Raw genomic sequence first — 16818 nt, forward strand, 5'->3', positions numbered from 1 at the left:
AGAATTTCATTGCTTTTTTAAAAAATTGTGATAAAATACATGTAACATAAAACTTATCATTTTAATCATTTTTAGGTGTCCAGTTCAGTGGCATTAAGTACATTCGCATTGTTGTCTAATCATCACTACCTTCCATCTTTAGAACTTGTTAATCTTCCCAACTGAAATTTTGTATCTATTAAACAATAATTCCTCAATTCCCCCTTCTCCTGTCCCTAGCAACCACTCTTCTACTTTCTGTCTTTATCTCACTACAAGGAGAGGTCAAAAATACAAATTAAAATAAAAATACTTTCTGTCTTTATGAATTTGACTACCCTAGGTACCTCATATAAGTGAGACCATACAATATTTGTCCTTTCGTGTCTAGCTTATTTCATTTACCATATTGTAGCATAAATCAGAACTTCCTTTTAAAGGCTGAATAGTATTCCATTGCATGTGTATACCACATTCTGTTTGTGGACATTTTGGCTACTGCTAAGAATATTGATATGCAAAGTAATTGAGTCTATGCTAATTTTATATTTAACTTTTTGAGGAAAAACTGTAGTGTTTTCCAAAGTTGCTGCACTGTTTTACATTTCCACCAGCAATGCATTAGGGTCCCAATTTGTCCACTTCCTTCCCAACATTTGTTTATTTTCTTCTGTTTGTCTTAATAATAGCCATCCTAATGGGTATTCAGTGGCATCTCTTCATGGTTTTGATCTGCATTTCCCTTCACTGTTGAACATCTCTTCATGTGCTTATCGACCATCTGTATATCTTCTTTGTAGAAATGTTTACTCAAGCACTTTGGTCATTTTTGTATTGGGTTGTTTGTGGAATGATTCTGCACACCAACAATATCAAACATTAGCTTAATTATACAGCTATCTGTGTTAAATAGATCCATTACCCTTGAGCAGTTACTGCTTAATGTGGTGATCTGTAAGAATCGATCATCAATCACTATCTCTTGCCAGTTAGAATGGCAATCATTAAAAAATCTGGAGACAACAGATGCTGGAGAGGATGTGGAGAAATAGGAACACTTTTACACTGTCGGTGGGAGTGTAAATTAGTTCAACCATTGTGGAAGACAGTGTGGCGATTCCTCAAGGATCTAGATATAGAAATACCACTTGACCCAGCAATCCCATTACTGGGTATATACCCAAAGGATTATAAATTGTTCAGTTATAAAGACACATGCACAAGTAGGTTCATTGTGGCACTGTTTACAATAGCAAAGACATGGAACCAACCCAAATGCCCATCAATGATAGACTAGATAAAGAAAATGTGGCACATATATACCATGGAATACTATGCAGCCATAAAAAGGATGAGTTCCTGTCCTTTGCAGGGACATGGATGAAGCTGGAAACCATCATTCTCAGCACACTGACACAAGAACAGAAAACCAAATAGATGTCCTCACTTATAAGTGTGTGTCAAACAATGAAAACACATGGACACAGGGAGGGGAACATCACACACCAAGGCCTGTTGGGGGTTGGGGGGCTAAGGGAGGGATAGTAGGGTATGGGGGATTGGGGAGGGATAACATTAGCAGAAATACCTAATATAGATGATGGGGGGATGGAGGCAGCAAACCACCATGGCATGTGTATACCTATGTAACAATCCTGCACAATCTGCACAGGTACCCCAGAACTTAAAGTATGATAAAAAAAACAAAAAATAAAAAATCTATCATCAATCAGGCAAAGCAATTGAACTAGAAGTGGCACAATGAGAGAGACTCAGTAGAGATCTTGGGAAAACTTAACAAGAGGTTTCCAGATACATGTTTTGAAAAATAATAAGGGGTTAAAATAATCAAATGAGTCATTGCTGATGAACAGTTGGCAACCAATAGGTGAAAAAGGACTGGAAACAAGCCTACAAACCCAGCCGATACTTGAGAGGACTGAGGTTGGGACCTCTAGATTAGTGAGATAAACTGTGAAAAACAAAAAGGAAAATGAGCTTGGAAAACAAAGCAGAGTAGAATTATTGCCTCCTTTTTATTTCCTGAATCTCTTATTCATTCATTTGTGGTCCCTTTTAGATTGGAATCAAAAATGAAACGTGTATATATCACCTCAAATCCCTAACTTGGATTAATATTTCTAAAAAGAGCCAACAAATACCTGGTGCACAGACGTGTCTCCATGCTGTTTATTTATTTATTTATTTTTTAATTATACTTTAAGTTCTGGGGTACATGTACAGAACATGCAGGTTTGTTACACAGGTATACACATGCCATGGTGGTTTGCTGCATCTAACACCCCGTCATCTACATTAGGTATTTCTCCTAATGCTATCCCTCCCCAGCCCATCACCCCTAGATAGGTCCCAGTGTGTGATGTTCCCCTCCCTGTGTCCATGTGTTCTCATTGTTCAACTCTCACTTATGAGTGAGAACATGTGGATGCTGTGTATTGAATGAATTTATGAAAATATATCAAGTCTATATGTCTATCTGAGATAATTTCTTATTAGCTTAAGTGAGATGCTGGGTCTTTTGAGAAGTTTTATTATAAAAAGTTGCCACTTAGAACTCTTGATCTCCACACTTGTGAAGTTCATATATATCTTTAAATCTAAGTGTAAATATTTAAAAGTTATAATAGTAAGATAAATAGACTTTCCTTCAAATTTGGAAAAGACTGGTCACTGTTCCTAACTAATAAATTGGCTATTATTTGTCCTGTTCTCATCCTTAAACATAGTCTATAAAAATTCAGGTTGACTTTGAACCTCAAAACTAAAAAAATTGGTTTCCCAAGGCTGTAAAACGTTGTAAATATGGTTAAAAAGAAAATTCTGAAAATGACTGAAAAGGAAAAATCTTCTATTACTAAAGGAAGTCAAATTCTTCCTTGATCTTGAATAAAATGCATCACAAAATTCCATGTATATATTACCTTGACAAATAGAGGAAGTCTATTTTCTTTGAAGGCAAAAAAACTGAATATATGATGCTGGCCACTTTTAGTTAACGGTACCAGGTTGCCAAAACAATCAACATAGATGGGTTTTCCTTCTAATACCTGAGTGAAAACAGAGAAATAACAATAAAGTAGCTGCAATTATAACTTCTTGTTTACACAAAGAAGTGGTAGTACTACTTGGCCCTTCAAATTCTTAAAATACACATACAACAATCTTTAAATTGCCAACTGACCTTCTGTCTAATCTTTGGCACAACATGTCCAGCACTCTTTCTTCTTACTAGTAATGGGAATCTTCAATGCATGGTGGCATTTGATTTTCTCATTGTAAAAACTGTATCCCGTCATCCACAAGCCCAAAATACATTTAAATCCTAAATTTAAACTTATGCTTGGGTAATTTTTTTTTTTGAGATGGAGTCTTGCTCTGTCACTCAGGCTGGAGTGCAGTGCTGTGATCTCAACTCACTTCAACCTCCACTTTCCCGGTTCAAGCGATTCTCCTGCCTCAGTCTCCTGAGTAGCCGGGATTACAGGCATCCACCCCCATGCCCAGCTAATTTTGTATTTTTGGTAGAGATGGGATTTCACCATGTTGGCCAGGCTGGTCTCGAACTGCTGACCTCAGGTGATCCACCCACCTTGGCCTCCCAAAGTGCTGGGATTACAGGTGTGAGCCACCACGCCCAGCCTACTTGGGCAACTTTTGACATCACAATGAGTCAGGTTACTGGATTTCAATACCCAAATATCTACACTGATGGAAAATTCTGAAATGAGGAAAAGTAACATAGAAAAGCACTAGACATCCTACTTCAACATTTATGCAAAAGGATATACTTCCCAGACTGTTTTAGCTATTAAAAGATAAAGACAACAAGGAAAGTTAAAAACATCTAAACTACTATAGTCACTTACATACTTTGAGTTTATCAATAACTCATAATTTTTCCTCAAATAACCTTTAAAGGAATCCTCTTACCTTCTCACATGCACAGATCATTCCTATTGGATAGGTCCAAAATGGCTAAAAATGGCAGATTTTGGGTGTTGACCTTCTAATTGATCAAGATGTGAACCGGTCTTTCACTTTTTAATGATTCTACTTATTAAATGATATTTGAAATGTAATCTATTAATACAGGTATAACAACATGGCATAAATTATTATTATTATTTTTGGCATAGTACCTCCACATCCCTGCTCCTGGCCACCTCAGCAAAATTTTCTTGTTGTTCAAGGGTCTTATCCACTTTATCATCAGTCATGCAGAAACATCTCAACCTGGCTTCGATGGGGTCATGTGACTTGGCAAACACTACAAATTTGGCCATATAAGGTACGCAGATAATTTCTCTATATACTTGTGATGCAAAAGTAACAGATTCCTGGATCTGTCGACAGTCTATCAGCCAGAACCTATTAAAAGAAATAAAATCCGTTATCTAAAGTTCAAAGTATGCCGCTTGAAAAATAAAATCAGTTCCTTCAATATGATCAAAGTAGTCAACAAATGCTTCTTGGAAAAAAGGAAGTGAGAGAGGGAGATAATGAGAGAAAGCCAAAGGAAAGAAAAAGCAAGACAGGAACAAAAGTAAAGGTAAGAGGATAGATGGGAAGGCAGAAAGGAGTGAAGAGAAGAGAGATATCAGGTTCTCAAGATGAACTATTAAATATTGTATTTCTAATTTTCTTTTTTGGAAACTTCTGAATATTCAGTTTTCTGAACTCTAGCTTTAGTGTTTTAGAATCCTTCAGTGGAGTGAGCTCAATAGCCGACATAAGAAAAGTATCTCACTGCATGGGTTTCTATTTTGCTCGATCCCCCTCCCTAGCCATCATTTAATTATCCTGAAACTCTTCAACAAAATCTACCTGGCTTTTCCTCCCTTGGTTATTCTTTTCCAAGGAATTCTCTAATCACCAAAGCAGAATCCACCCAACCATTTTTAAAAACCTGCTCCAGAACTCCTAAGTATTGCTGAATATAATTCGTAGAAGAAATTATTGGCTCTAATGACTTTATGATTTCCAGCCTCGGCTAAGTCTATAACATTGACTGGCAATTTTTTATTCACTATAGTAACGTTACTGAATCTTATGACACTCCTTGAGCTTCACCCCTCACCACAGGCCCTAAGAGAGCTAACTTCACAGAGGAAGTAGACGTCATCAGAAGGAAATATTTTCATTCTGTTATTTTATACTTCCAAAGGTTTATTCCATATTCTCATACTTTGGAACATTTCTCCAATGATTAATCTCCTTCCCCTGACTCATTTCCCATAATCTGAAATTATCATTGCTGAATTTTTTTATTTTGTTTTTAAATTTCTGCATCTTAAAGTCATGAAATTTTCTTATTCTCTTACACTCTCTTTCAAGTTCCTGACCCACCTCTTTTTTTTCTTACTGTGCTAAAATATACATAACATAAAATCTACCATTTTAACTAATTTTAAGTGTACAATTCAGTAGCATTAAATACATTCACAGTATTGTGCAACCATCACCAGTATCCATTTCCAGAACTTCATCACCCCAAACAGAAACTGTATCCCTTAAAAAATAACTCTCTATTTCCCCCTTACTTCAGCCCCTGTAAATCTCTATCAAACTTGCTTGTCTCTATAAAGTTGCCTCTTCTAGGTACCTCCAATAGGTGGACTCTTGCACTATTAGTCCTTTTATGTCTGGCTTATTTCAATTAGCAGAATGTTTCTAAGGTTCAGCCTAGTTCTTAGCTCATGGCAAGCACTCAGTTACCTTCCTCTTTCTACTGATCCAACTCTGTTCACTGTTTCTTCAATTGTTTGGGGGTTAAATTATTAGTACAATAACGTAATAATTCCTTCTCACTTTTTTGATATTTTAATTAGTTTTACTTTATTTATTTTTTATTTTTTATATGCTCTCACAAAATAGCTGACTTTTTAAATGCAACTGTTTTTATTTTTGTTTGTATTTAGTTTTTGAGGAGTCTCATTCTGTCACCCAGGCTGGAGTGCACTGGCATGATCTCGGCTCACTGCAACCTCTATCTTCTAGGTTCAAGCGATTCTCCTGCCTCAGCCTCCCCAAGTAGCTGGGACTACAGGCGCATGCCACCATGCCCAGCTAATTTTTTTGTATTTTTAGTAGAGACAGGGTTTCACCATGTTAGCTATGATGGTCTAGCTCTCCTGAGTTCGTGATCCACCTGCCTCGGCCTCCCAAAGTGCTGGGATTACAGGCATGAGCCACCATGCCCAGTCTTATTTTTTTATAGTGTTTTTATTTTATGTAGGTCTGGGGGCTTTTGGCAATTTTTTAATTGTCAAATAAGAATTGTATATATTTATGGTGATTTATCACTTTTTAATCTACCCTATAAGACCTTTTATAAAGTGCTGCCAACCAACAGTCCTGCATTTTGTTTTTTTGTTGTTGTTTTATTTTGTTTTGTTTTTGAGACAAGGTCTCTGTCACCCAGGCTGGAGTGCAGTGATGTAACCATGGCTCACTGCAGCCTCGACCTCCCTGGGCTCAAGAGATCCTCCTGCCTCAGCCTCCCTGGTTCCTAGGACTACAGGTGTTTGCCACTACGCCCAGCTAATTTTTGTATCTTTTTCTTTAGAGACAGGGTTTCACCATGTTGCCCAAGCTGGTCTCGAACTCCTGGGCTCAAGAGATCCACCTGCCTTCGCCTCCCAAAGTGCTGGGATTACAGGCATGAGCCACCAGGTCCAGCCTCAAGCATTATTTTTGAATTACAGATTACATGGATAATTGCTACCATCCCCCAATATACTTTCTGCATTCTGTCTTTGCATCTTTGCTCATGTTATTCTCTTTTTCACTTTTATCTGCCAATTAGGTTCCAACACATCTTGAGTCACCTCTTCTGAGATACCCAGTAGCTATCCCAATTCGAACACCCTCTTCTCATTCTTTTAGTCCCTCTGGTCTGTACCTCTTATTCAGAATATGTTTTGCTCAATTGGCAAAACACATCGAAACACAGAATTGTAGACTCAATAGTTGAGGCTCTGGGTGGCTGGAACTATAAACATGTGCCACGGCACCCAACTATTGCTATGCCATTACTTAGCTATTCACGGACTTTTATCTTTTCTCTCCCACCTCAAAAAGGGAATGTAAGTTTTAATTACTCTCAACTTCAGTTTTCTCATCTGTAAAATGGACATAATGTCTCTTGCCCTACTTAAGTCACAAAGTTGTTATAATATCAAGTTAAAGAGAGGGAAAAATGTTTAGCAATCAATTAAAGACCAAACAAATGAGAACTAACATTAATAAATTGAGTACGCATAAAAAATAAAACTAGATAGCTTCAGCATTTTAAAGATCTGTAATACATAAATAAGAAATATGTATAAGAGCCACTGAAGCCTCTAAGCCTTTTAGGCAAACCACGGTGAGATTTGCACTGTTATCATTCTGTTGGAAAAGCAGTTCAGGCTATTTTGCTGACAACAGGAAATTATCATTCCTAAGGCCTTTGGAAGTGGAAAAATCAGCAGTGGCTGCTATGGACTAAGTCAGAATCATACAGGCCAAGCAGACAATCACTCACTCCTCTTCCTTAGATTTTAATCAGATTGGCAGTACTTTGTTACTATATTATCACTATTCCATTTGCTGACAGATCTAGTTTAATATATAAAAGCAAAAGCAGACCATATTTAAAATGAAACAAAAAACAACTTTTAAACAATAAAGAAACAAAATTGAACAAAACAAAAGGCAGGTTTTTTTTGAGGGGTAAACATCATAGTGGGCTTTTCTGTGCTGTATAACGATACCTGGCAGACACGTTCGTTGTAAAGGAAACACATTCATTGACAAATGTTAATGGCGTAGTTCCTGTAATATCCTCCCATTGAGCAGGGGTGGTTCCACCTGAAATAATATGATTGTCGAAAAAATCAGGCAAAACTCCAGACTCTAGATTCTAAAATAAAGTCTTTGTGGTTCTGTGTTCACCAGCCCACCCACCCCTCAAAATGACACACTGGAAACAAAATGATTAAAACCCACATGCTGAAAAATGCACACTGAAAACAAACAGCAGACTGCTTCTCAAGCAACTAAGTTTTAGGGTAGTTATTTGAATAACTGTTTATTAAGCCTTCTGTTCTCTGCCTGATATTCTGTTGCTAGGTTCTGAAGATAATGTTGAATTGTATACAGTTGATTATTTTAAAATATCCTTTGAGCAACTAAGGAGCTGAACACTTGGTTAAAATAATGAAAAATCTAAATATTATTTTGTTCCCAAACAGCGTATTTTATGCAATTGCTTTAAAAAAAAATTCCTTTCAATGTGCAATGGAAGTTTGGCCAAAAAAATGTTTGTAAAATAGTAAGAGTGCAATAAATATTGCAAGGTAAATGAAAAAATAAATGAATGTCAAAGGATGGCCCCTGTCACTGAAAAACTACCATGAAGGCTGATGGTGACTACCTCTCTTTAATTTCTACCGAGAAATTAAGATGACATAGATAAGGACAAAATTTTACGTCAAAGGGCTGTAGGAGGAATAGATGTTTGAAATGTATAAAAGTCTTGACTCTGAAGTTTCTTAAAGAAGAGAACAAGTTATCAGAGAAAGATTATGGAAGTTTATTCTAGTAGGCCTTTAAAATACATACTCAGCATAACTATACACACAGAAAAATACAAAAACTCAAATGTCTAGGTATTTAAACAATTAATACATAAAATTCTTTGTTAATTTTCAAAATAATTTTATTAAATTTAAGAAATGTTTATGAGAAACCTGTCTAAAGACATTTGACTGGAATAAAGAGAGTAGATGGTGTCTAGGCCCCTATAGTATCTTTATTTCATCATTATGATGGCAGGGCGAATCACAGATATTCTTCAGTCTCATCTGTTTCATATCCATGACATTATATTGCACATTATAGAAGGTTAATCATATACCTATGGCGCAGAAATTATGGGAAAGATACCCAGAAATAATAATAATAACCAAAAATGAGCAATTGGGAAAGAAATCATAAGCGAAGCATATGATTTCCCCCCTACTCGTTATAGTCTATATATTTTTAAATTTTGTCTTCTTATTAAACTTGTGGAATAATCTCATGGTTCTATATCATAACTAAAGGAAATGTATTAGTAAGAAGGGAGAATTAAAGAAAACAAAATGAAGGTGAACATTCTGCCAATATGAAAGAGAAGTGAAAAAATAATTCTAACAATGCTGTTGTGGACATTTGAGCTGAGAAAAACAGAGAGACCAAGAGACACAAGAGAATCCCTTTATTGGAGCTCCCCTCAATACCAAAACATCCAGGGACGATTACTGCTCCTTCTAATAATAGAACTAATATTTACTGAATGCCAACACCATGTAATCATTGATAGAGAAATTATCAGTTAAATTATTTAGACCTAAAACAGATTATTCCTGTGAATTTTTTTTGCCTCTCACCATTTGTGGCGGCGTTGTTTTAAAGAGACCACCAGCTAACTGGGAATGTCTCTGGAGAGTTTGGTAGCTGTGTGAAAGCTACTAAACAATTGCCAAAACTCAGTTATCTTTGAAAAACTTTAAGTTGTTTTTCTAAAGTTAGTTCAATGGATCAATAATAAAGACATAACCAATTCCATGACATAACAGTTTGGTTTGAACTATTGGGTATAATTACTCAAGACATTATTATTATTTTTTCTTTTCCAGCAGACGTATTGATCTCTTCAACGAAGGCTTGAGGCCTGAACTTTGGAGACATATGGGTGTGGTTTCGAATCCCAATACCACCAAATATTTATAGTGTAACTCAGGCAAGTTATAGAACTTCTTTCAACCATGGTTTCCTTTTCAGCAAAATGGGGTTAAAGTTTCCTCACAGGGTTACTGTGGAAATTAGAATGACAACACATATAAACTATCTAACAGTTTCGCATACAGACTTTATTTAGTAAATAATAGTTGTTTCCTTTCACCTTTCAATTCCCTAGTTAATTAAAATGCATTCCCTGAATTAATGCATGTGACCCTGCAGACCTCTTATGACAAAGGTAATTTAATATTTACAATGATCTAAGTTTCTTTTTCAGAACTCTCTACTAACATAGTCATATGTGACTCACCTGTTATGCTGCATAGTAATCTTAAGGTTGGTGCATCTCCCCCAAATCCATTCAACATGACATCACTTGAAGCTTTGGGGACAGGAATGGTCATGGTAATTGGTTTGTGGAATTTTCTTCTTCTAGGTTCCAAAGTGACTATGGGGCTGAAGGTAGCTTTGTTGCCTAGGATCTTCTTAACCAGCTCACTGTGCATAGGTTGAGCCTTTTCAAAGTAAAAAAAAAAATACATATATGCATATATTTTAAAATAAAGAATGAATCATTATATTTAATTTCAAATTTCTTACCCAAAGTATTGTTTTTTATCTTACAAATAAGTTTGGTGGACTTCAAATATGGTAATTATGAATTCAGTGCTATTACTAAGAACTCATAAGATCTATGATCTCCGATGGCAGATTTTGCTTACCAAGAATAATCTGATTCTTTAACAATTTATTTCTAATTTGAAAGGTAATTTCTTTTCTTTTTTTTTTTTAACAAGAAGAAAACATTTATAGCTGGAGATTGATTTTGGTTAATTGTCCAAATATGTTGACTTTTTAAATAGATTAATAAACAATAAATAAGAATTTTGACTTTAGCTATACTATTAACGATACCTTCCTTTTTGGTAGGATTGGAAAGGTAAGAGTCCTTGACAAAGCTAATTTTTAATCAGTAAAATACAATCCTGTTAGGATCATTTGCATCTAACATGGGCATACCTGCAGGCCTACACGGATCCGCTTGGTGAGTGCCCCCTCTGGGAAGACGGCCTGCACCTGGGGCACCACTGTGCTGCTCAGCACGCCTCCCTCTGGGCCAATCAGATTGCTGTCCTGTTTGATACGAGACACCACTGCAAAGTACTGTGGGAAGTCTCGGGTGATGATGCGGCAGATTCGTTTCTTTTCTAGGTCTTCTGGGCTATCTAGTACTAAGACAAGAAATGACCCACCTTCATTCATACAGCAAAGATTTCCTACTGAAAGCATTCTAGCCAACTCATTGGCATGGTTAATAATAAACAGAAGTGCCAGCAAACATTCCCTCCCCGCTTTTTTTGGAAACAACAGGAAAATTTAAAAAGCAAGGCTATCCTAACACCACCACCAGGGGAAAAAAAATGCAATCTTTCAAGATCTGCCAGCATTTAGTTTGCATGTTTCCTTTCTCTGTGAAAATCAGGACTTTCCAGGTCACTGAGAAAGATCATTTAGTTCTAGATGCAGCATTGCAGGGCCACCTTTGAAACGAGGGGATGAGGGCAAATATGGGATGAAATGAATCTGTTCCATTCCTGGTTCATGTGATGAAGAGGAAGTTGTTTCTGGACTCTTTTTCTTTACAAATTTCAAAGTTAGCTCAAAGCCAAGTTACTGTGGTTTTCAGAAGTAACATAGCCCTTTGGGTTCTCAGGGGAATAGTGCAGGAATAAAATCTGTCTTGGAAGAGTAAGATTTATGTTTATATGTTTACTCCAGTGTAAGGGGTGTGTCTGAGACACTCACTGGATATTTTAAAAATCAGTGATTATTAATTCAGGGTTTTCAATATTCCCCTGACATCATTAACTTTCCAAATATATCATTTAACAGCAACAGAATGGGATCATGGGGTCTTTACATTGCATTAGTGCAGATATTCAGGGCAATACAAAAAAATCAGACTAGTTTTAAACGTCGAAAATTTGAACTACGTGGATGACTGAATTTTAAGAGGTGGTGGAAAGGGTTCGTTTATGGAAATCATTTATGATTCATTATAGAGGCAGGAACAGCAACTATGTTTTTCTTGACTATTGGGCATAGCTAGATAGTAAAAGTAAGTCCCAGGATCTGATCACATGTGATTGGATCACTGATACACTGGTCAATATTAGCCTGTATTTATTTTTAAAGCTTCTAGACATACACAATCTGATTATTTGTTTAATAATGAGCTTTTTTTTTTTTTTTTTGGAGACGGAGTTTTGCTCTTGTTACCCAGGCTGGAGTGCAATGGCGCGATCTCGGCTCACCGCAACCTCCGCCTCCTGGGTTCAGGCAATTCTCCTGCCTCAGCCTCCTGAGTAGCTGGGATTACAGGCGCGCGCCACCATGCCCAGCTAATTTTTTGTATTTTTAGTAGAGACGGGGTTTGACCATGTTGACCAGGATGGTCTCGATCTCTTGACCTCGTGATCCACCCACCTCAGCCTCCCAAAGTGCTGGGATTACAGGCGTGAGCCACCGCGCCCGGCCAATAATGAGCTTTTTACATAGGTATTAATAGAAAGTTAAAGAGTGGGTCTCCATCCAAGGACAAGATACCAATGTTTACTGGCAGTGTTATTGATAGGTAGATATCTCAGAGAAAAATATCCTAAACCTAAGTGTCAGTAAAAGAAATGGTTCCAAGAAGTAGAAGCAGCTAAATATTTCAGGGAACAATTTTTATTAATAAAAACTCTGATCTTTTTACTTTTCTTAGAAGATATTGACTTATACATCTAGAGGGAATAATTTCTTCCTCCATCCACCCCTTGGATAAGATAAGCCTGGTGTCTACTCTTATCGAAACCTTGGTAAGATGCAGGAAGAAATGGTAAAGAAGCTATGGTTAAGCTACTCTTTCCTATTCACAAGCCGTAACTGAAACTAGTGCCAGAAGACTCAAGAACCTGATAAACGGCTATACTCGCTCTTGGCATGTATAGCTGTATACAAAACTTGGCATGTAGCTCTTGGCATGTAGGCAGAAAACTTCCCCTATTTGTGTAGTAACTTAAAGTTGAATCCGAATTCTACTATTAGGACTAGGACTTTTTCTCTGTGCAAACTATGGAGACCTAAGGAAGAGCCACTTTCCTCTTGTCATACTGAGATATTACAACCTTGTCTGGCCCAAGACAGAGTTGAGATTTACAGAGATTAAAGTTCTAATGGAAAACTAAGTTCCTAAACTAGATGTGTATGTGTGTGTATGTATGCAATTCAACCCTGGCTAACTCCCTGCCTGAATTATAGTTAGAAAATTGAATGAACTTAATTTTCCTACCCCCTTAATAATAGAAAGTGAAAAAAAATTATAGTATCCTATATTGTACTAGTTATGGGTAGATGTAAGTTTTCCAACAGAATAGATTAACACTTTTTATCAGTATCTTAAATATCTCATGTTTCAAGTTAGTCATGTTTTTAAATCAAGGATTTGTTATCTAGTATCAGTTCATTCATTATGAAACGACAATATGTACTCTATCTCATTTTCAGTTCAAAAAATTTCCACTAAAAATGGAAGCATGCTGCATCTCTTTAATGAGATGTTTGCTATATTAAAGGCTTTTATTTTTCAGAATGTAACAGGAGTAAGATTAAGCAAAAGTATTGTGCATTCCAACTCATCACTACAGGAGCCAAGCAGATTGCTGCTGTAGTAAAATACCACAAGGGACACACACACACACACACACACACACACACACACACACACGTCATAAGAAATAAATGAATCATTTTCATGCTTCCAGTTTAGACTTCTTTTAAAACCCTTAATTTGAAAGTACCTTCATCCATGCCGTTAAGAATTTCATTCAATTCATCTTCAGTGTAGTCACAGAAATGCTCTTTCCAGCTGTCCCCATTCTCACTGCGCAGGACCACCAGTTCCCTTTCCTTTCCTCGAAGGGCCGCAAAGTGAGGGATCTCCACGATCACAGGCCTGACACAGCAATGCAGAACATTTAGTGTGGATGGCAGCTAACCACCAGCAAGACAAGCACCTCGACTCTGTTACAAAGTGACCTGGAATTCTTCTTTTTCTGGGGACAGGGACATAGTGGGCCATCCTCTGGAGCCCACTGGCTAGCAGATGGTCACACAGTAGCACTCCACCTCAGGGGCACCAATCCTTAGGTACATGCTGCTACCTTAAGCCAAATAATGTTTCCCTGTGAGTGCATGTGGCATTCTGGAACTTCTCCTTTGATAAATGTAAGTAGAACACATTTAGCCAAAAGAAATGTACATGCATATCTATGATGTCTGCCAATCTCCTAAAACATTTTCGACAAGGTGCAAGATAACAAAATGGTTTAAGAGGAAAACGGCTCACACATTGCATAATCTGATGTGCCGTAAATGAGGAGATGTCAGAAAATCGTCTACTTGTGAACTAAAGAGCCATGCACTCATGGTTTTTGGTTATATTTTCTTCATTCAAGGAAACAATAGGCATGTGTACACAGTGTGGTCCTAATTGAGCCCCTCAGCAGACGGCCCAATTGTGTCCAATGCCTATTACATTCAGGATCCGGAACATGCACCGCCCTATTATTTTTAGGTCACATTCGTTCTCAAAATATATAGAGGGTTTTGATTTTTGGGTCCAGGTTGCTTTGATACAGACTCCAAATTCATCATAACAACATCATAACTAGCACATAGTACAACTAGGCAGATCTCATGCTTAAACGAAAATGAAGGTCACAGCACTTTAAGGGGAAAGATATAAAAACATCACTCAAAAATAAAAGTCACATACCACAAGGGTCAGAAATGGTCCACTAAAGATAGGTTATACAGAATTTAAATAATAGAGAGGGACATGTCATGGGCACAATGACAAAAAGAGAAATCATATTGCAGAAGAAGGAGAAGAATGGGGGGCCAGCAGCCATCAATTTGTTTTAAGTCACTCCTACCCAAGGAATTTGGTTCCAGGAGGCCCCAGCTGAAGAATGCGGCTGACCAAACTTTCTCCCTCATTAAGTGGGGGAGGAGCCGTTGGCAGGTGAAGTTTACTGAGTACATCCAAAGCAGCAGTGAAAGAAAGAACACAGGTAAGCTTCAGGTATTGTTTTCCACAGAACCCCAGCGTCACCAGCTGATCCACAGGGTGAACTTTGGTTTCACACTGCGTTTGGTTCTGCCCCCTCCATTGGTCACAAAGAGCAAGGAACAGAGACCCAGAGTGTACAATGGAGGCGCGTCTGTGCAAGGAGAGCACTTAGCTGTCTGGTCTGTCCCTAATTAGGTTCACCGCCAGGGCACTAGCCAAAAAGGGGGAAAAAATGCTCCACAAGAAAGACAAGCTGTTGGGAATATGATGAAAACCCTGCCCTGTACGGAGGCCAGATGTTTTCATGAATATTCCCCAACAGACCTGAAGATTACTGAAAAGCCTAAACTACCTGAGCACGAGGGAAGAAGGGTCTGACACAGAACAGGAAAAGAATCATTGGGGAATTACTCCAACCATAACGGCATTTTCTGATGCAACCCAGAACTTCACAGGCTCCTTCTAAAGCTCTGGTCTGTCTGATTGGAGGAATGAGAGGTGGTTGCTATAATTGGGAAATATAAACACACCCCTTTTCGGGTGTGCATATAATTTGGAGCAATCTGCTAATAGCTTGGTCCAAATTACGAAGCTTTAGAACATTTCCTGAGTTCTAAAGCAAGAAATCATCTTCCCAGTATGACATCAGCAAAGTAAAAGAGTTCACGATTATTAGGATTTTCTCCCAGTATTTCAAGCACCGAGACGTAAATACAATTGATTTGTTTCAAAATATTTTGAAACTTGTCCCCCTCCAAAATTTCATCCTTTTGTTAATTTCAGCTGTAGCTATTCATTTCCTGGCACATTGAAATGCCACTTAATATAACAGCAGCCGTACAAACAAACAGAAGAAAGAAGAAATGCTAAATTTTGTTCAAAATTGCCAAAATGAGCATGGTGGAAGTTAGTCTTGATGTATTTGTCCTGATATAAACTGTGATTAAATAGCCAACCAATGTAATGATAAGGCTCAATGTAGCAATTTTGATAGCAGAAAAAAAAATCACATTGATTAAATTTGTAGGTATTCTGTAAAGGCAACATTGCTTTCCAAAGTAAAGATAATGATTCTGTTTCATAACTACATGAGAATTTACATTTATGTTTGGAACAGAGTAGAATTTTTTTCTTTGTGACTTTATCACTTAATTCTCAGATGAGGAAAAAAATACCTACCATTGGCTAAAATATGGTTATTCACACTGGGGGTCTGGCAGCTATTATTACATCCAAAAAGAAGAGGTGGTATTCAACCTGAATGTTTAACTCATTAATGCCTTAAAGTAAGAGGCGTGTAAGTGGAGTCAAGCACTGAGGTGCTACTTCCAATTTTAAAAATGTCATTGGCGCCAATCCGTTTTCAAAATGGTTTGACGTACCTTTTTCCATTCCATCTTAGTGATTTCATGTGGAGGACACAAGCTCATCGGTGACTAAGTGGGAGGTTTATCAGAAACCCTTACCCAAGGAACTGAGCACCAGAAGGTCCAACTTCGATCAGGCGACTGGCCAGGCCTTCCCCTTCCACCATTGGAGGCATTGTTGCCAGTCTATGGCGTTTGACCAGGCGGCAGGTGACTCGTGTTGGAGCAGTACATTTCCGAGGTGGAATAATGATTCGGAGCCCATTGTGTCTGCATCCTCGCATAGCACCACCTCGGGCATCCACCATAAAACTAACCAGGAAACTGAAAATTAAAATAGAAGATTAGATACGTTTTGAAATACTGGGAGCAGATGAACAAGCTTTGTCAAGTTGTTTTTCGTAATGCTTTGTTCTCAAAATCTCTCTTTTTTATTTAAATGCATGGTGGTAAAATGTTTGTTTTTAAAAGTTATTTTACTTTATACCAGTGCCTTTAATTCTGTTTTGTTGTTGTTTTAATTTTTATATTATTTTAATCTGTAAAGAAGAATTCTAATTTTTGCTGACA

General features: G+C 37.4%; 1 protein-coding gene across 50 annotated transcripts in view; it reads right to left on the reverse strand.

The window, feature by feature from the left end:
* The window catches only part of ANK2 (ankyrin 2), a 678679-nt gene that overhangs the window by 37940 nt on the left and 623921 nt on the right, over positions 1-16818 (reverse strand). For 33 of the 50 annotated variants that reach the window (XM_064383969.1, XM_064383979.1, XM_064383978.1 and 30 more), the window contains 7 exons: positions 16348-16572; positions 13608-13762; positions 10786-10997; positions 10076-10280; positions 7755-7851; positions 4140-4368; positions 2922-3047 (listed from right to left, as the gene is read on the reverse strand). In XM_064383969.1, coding sequence (XP_064240039.1) covers positions 2922-3047; positions 4140-4368; positions 7755-7851; positions 10076-10280; positions 10786-10997; positions 13608-13762; positions 16348-16572 — 1249 coding nt within the window. Of the gene's footprint in view, positions 1-2921; positions 3048-4139; positions 4369-7754; positions 7852-10075; positions 10281-10785; positions 10998-13607; positions 13763-14744; positions 14844-16347; positions 16573-16818 lie in introns of all 50 variants that reach the window. The other 17 variants (XM_064383965.1, XM_064383960.1, XM_064383953.1 and 14 more) reach the window with 1 other exon arrangement.

The sequence above is a fragment of the Aotus nancymaae genome, unplaced genomic scaffold (assembly GCF_030222135.1).
Source record: "Aotus nancymaae isolate 86718 unplaced genomic scaffold, 86718_ANA_hifiasm-v0.15.2.pri h1tg000033l, whole genome shotgun sequence".
Taxonomy (NCBI): Eukaryota; Metazoa; Chordata; class Mammalia; order Primates; family Aotidae; genus Aotus; species Aotus nancymaae.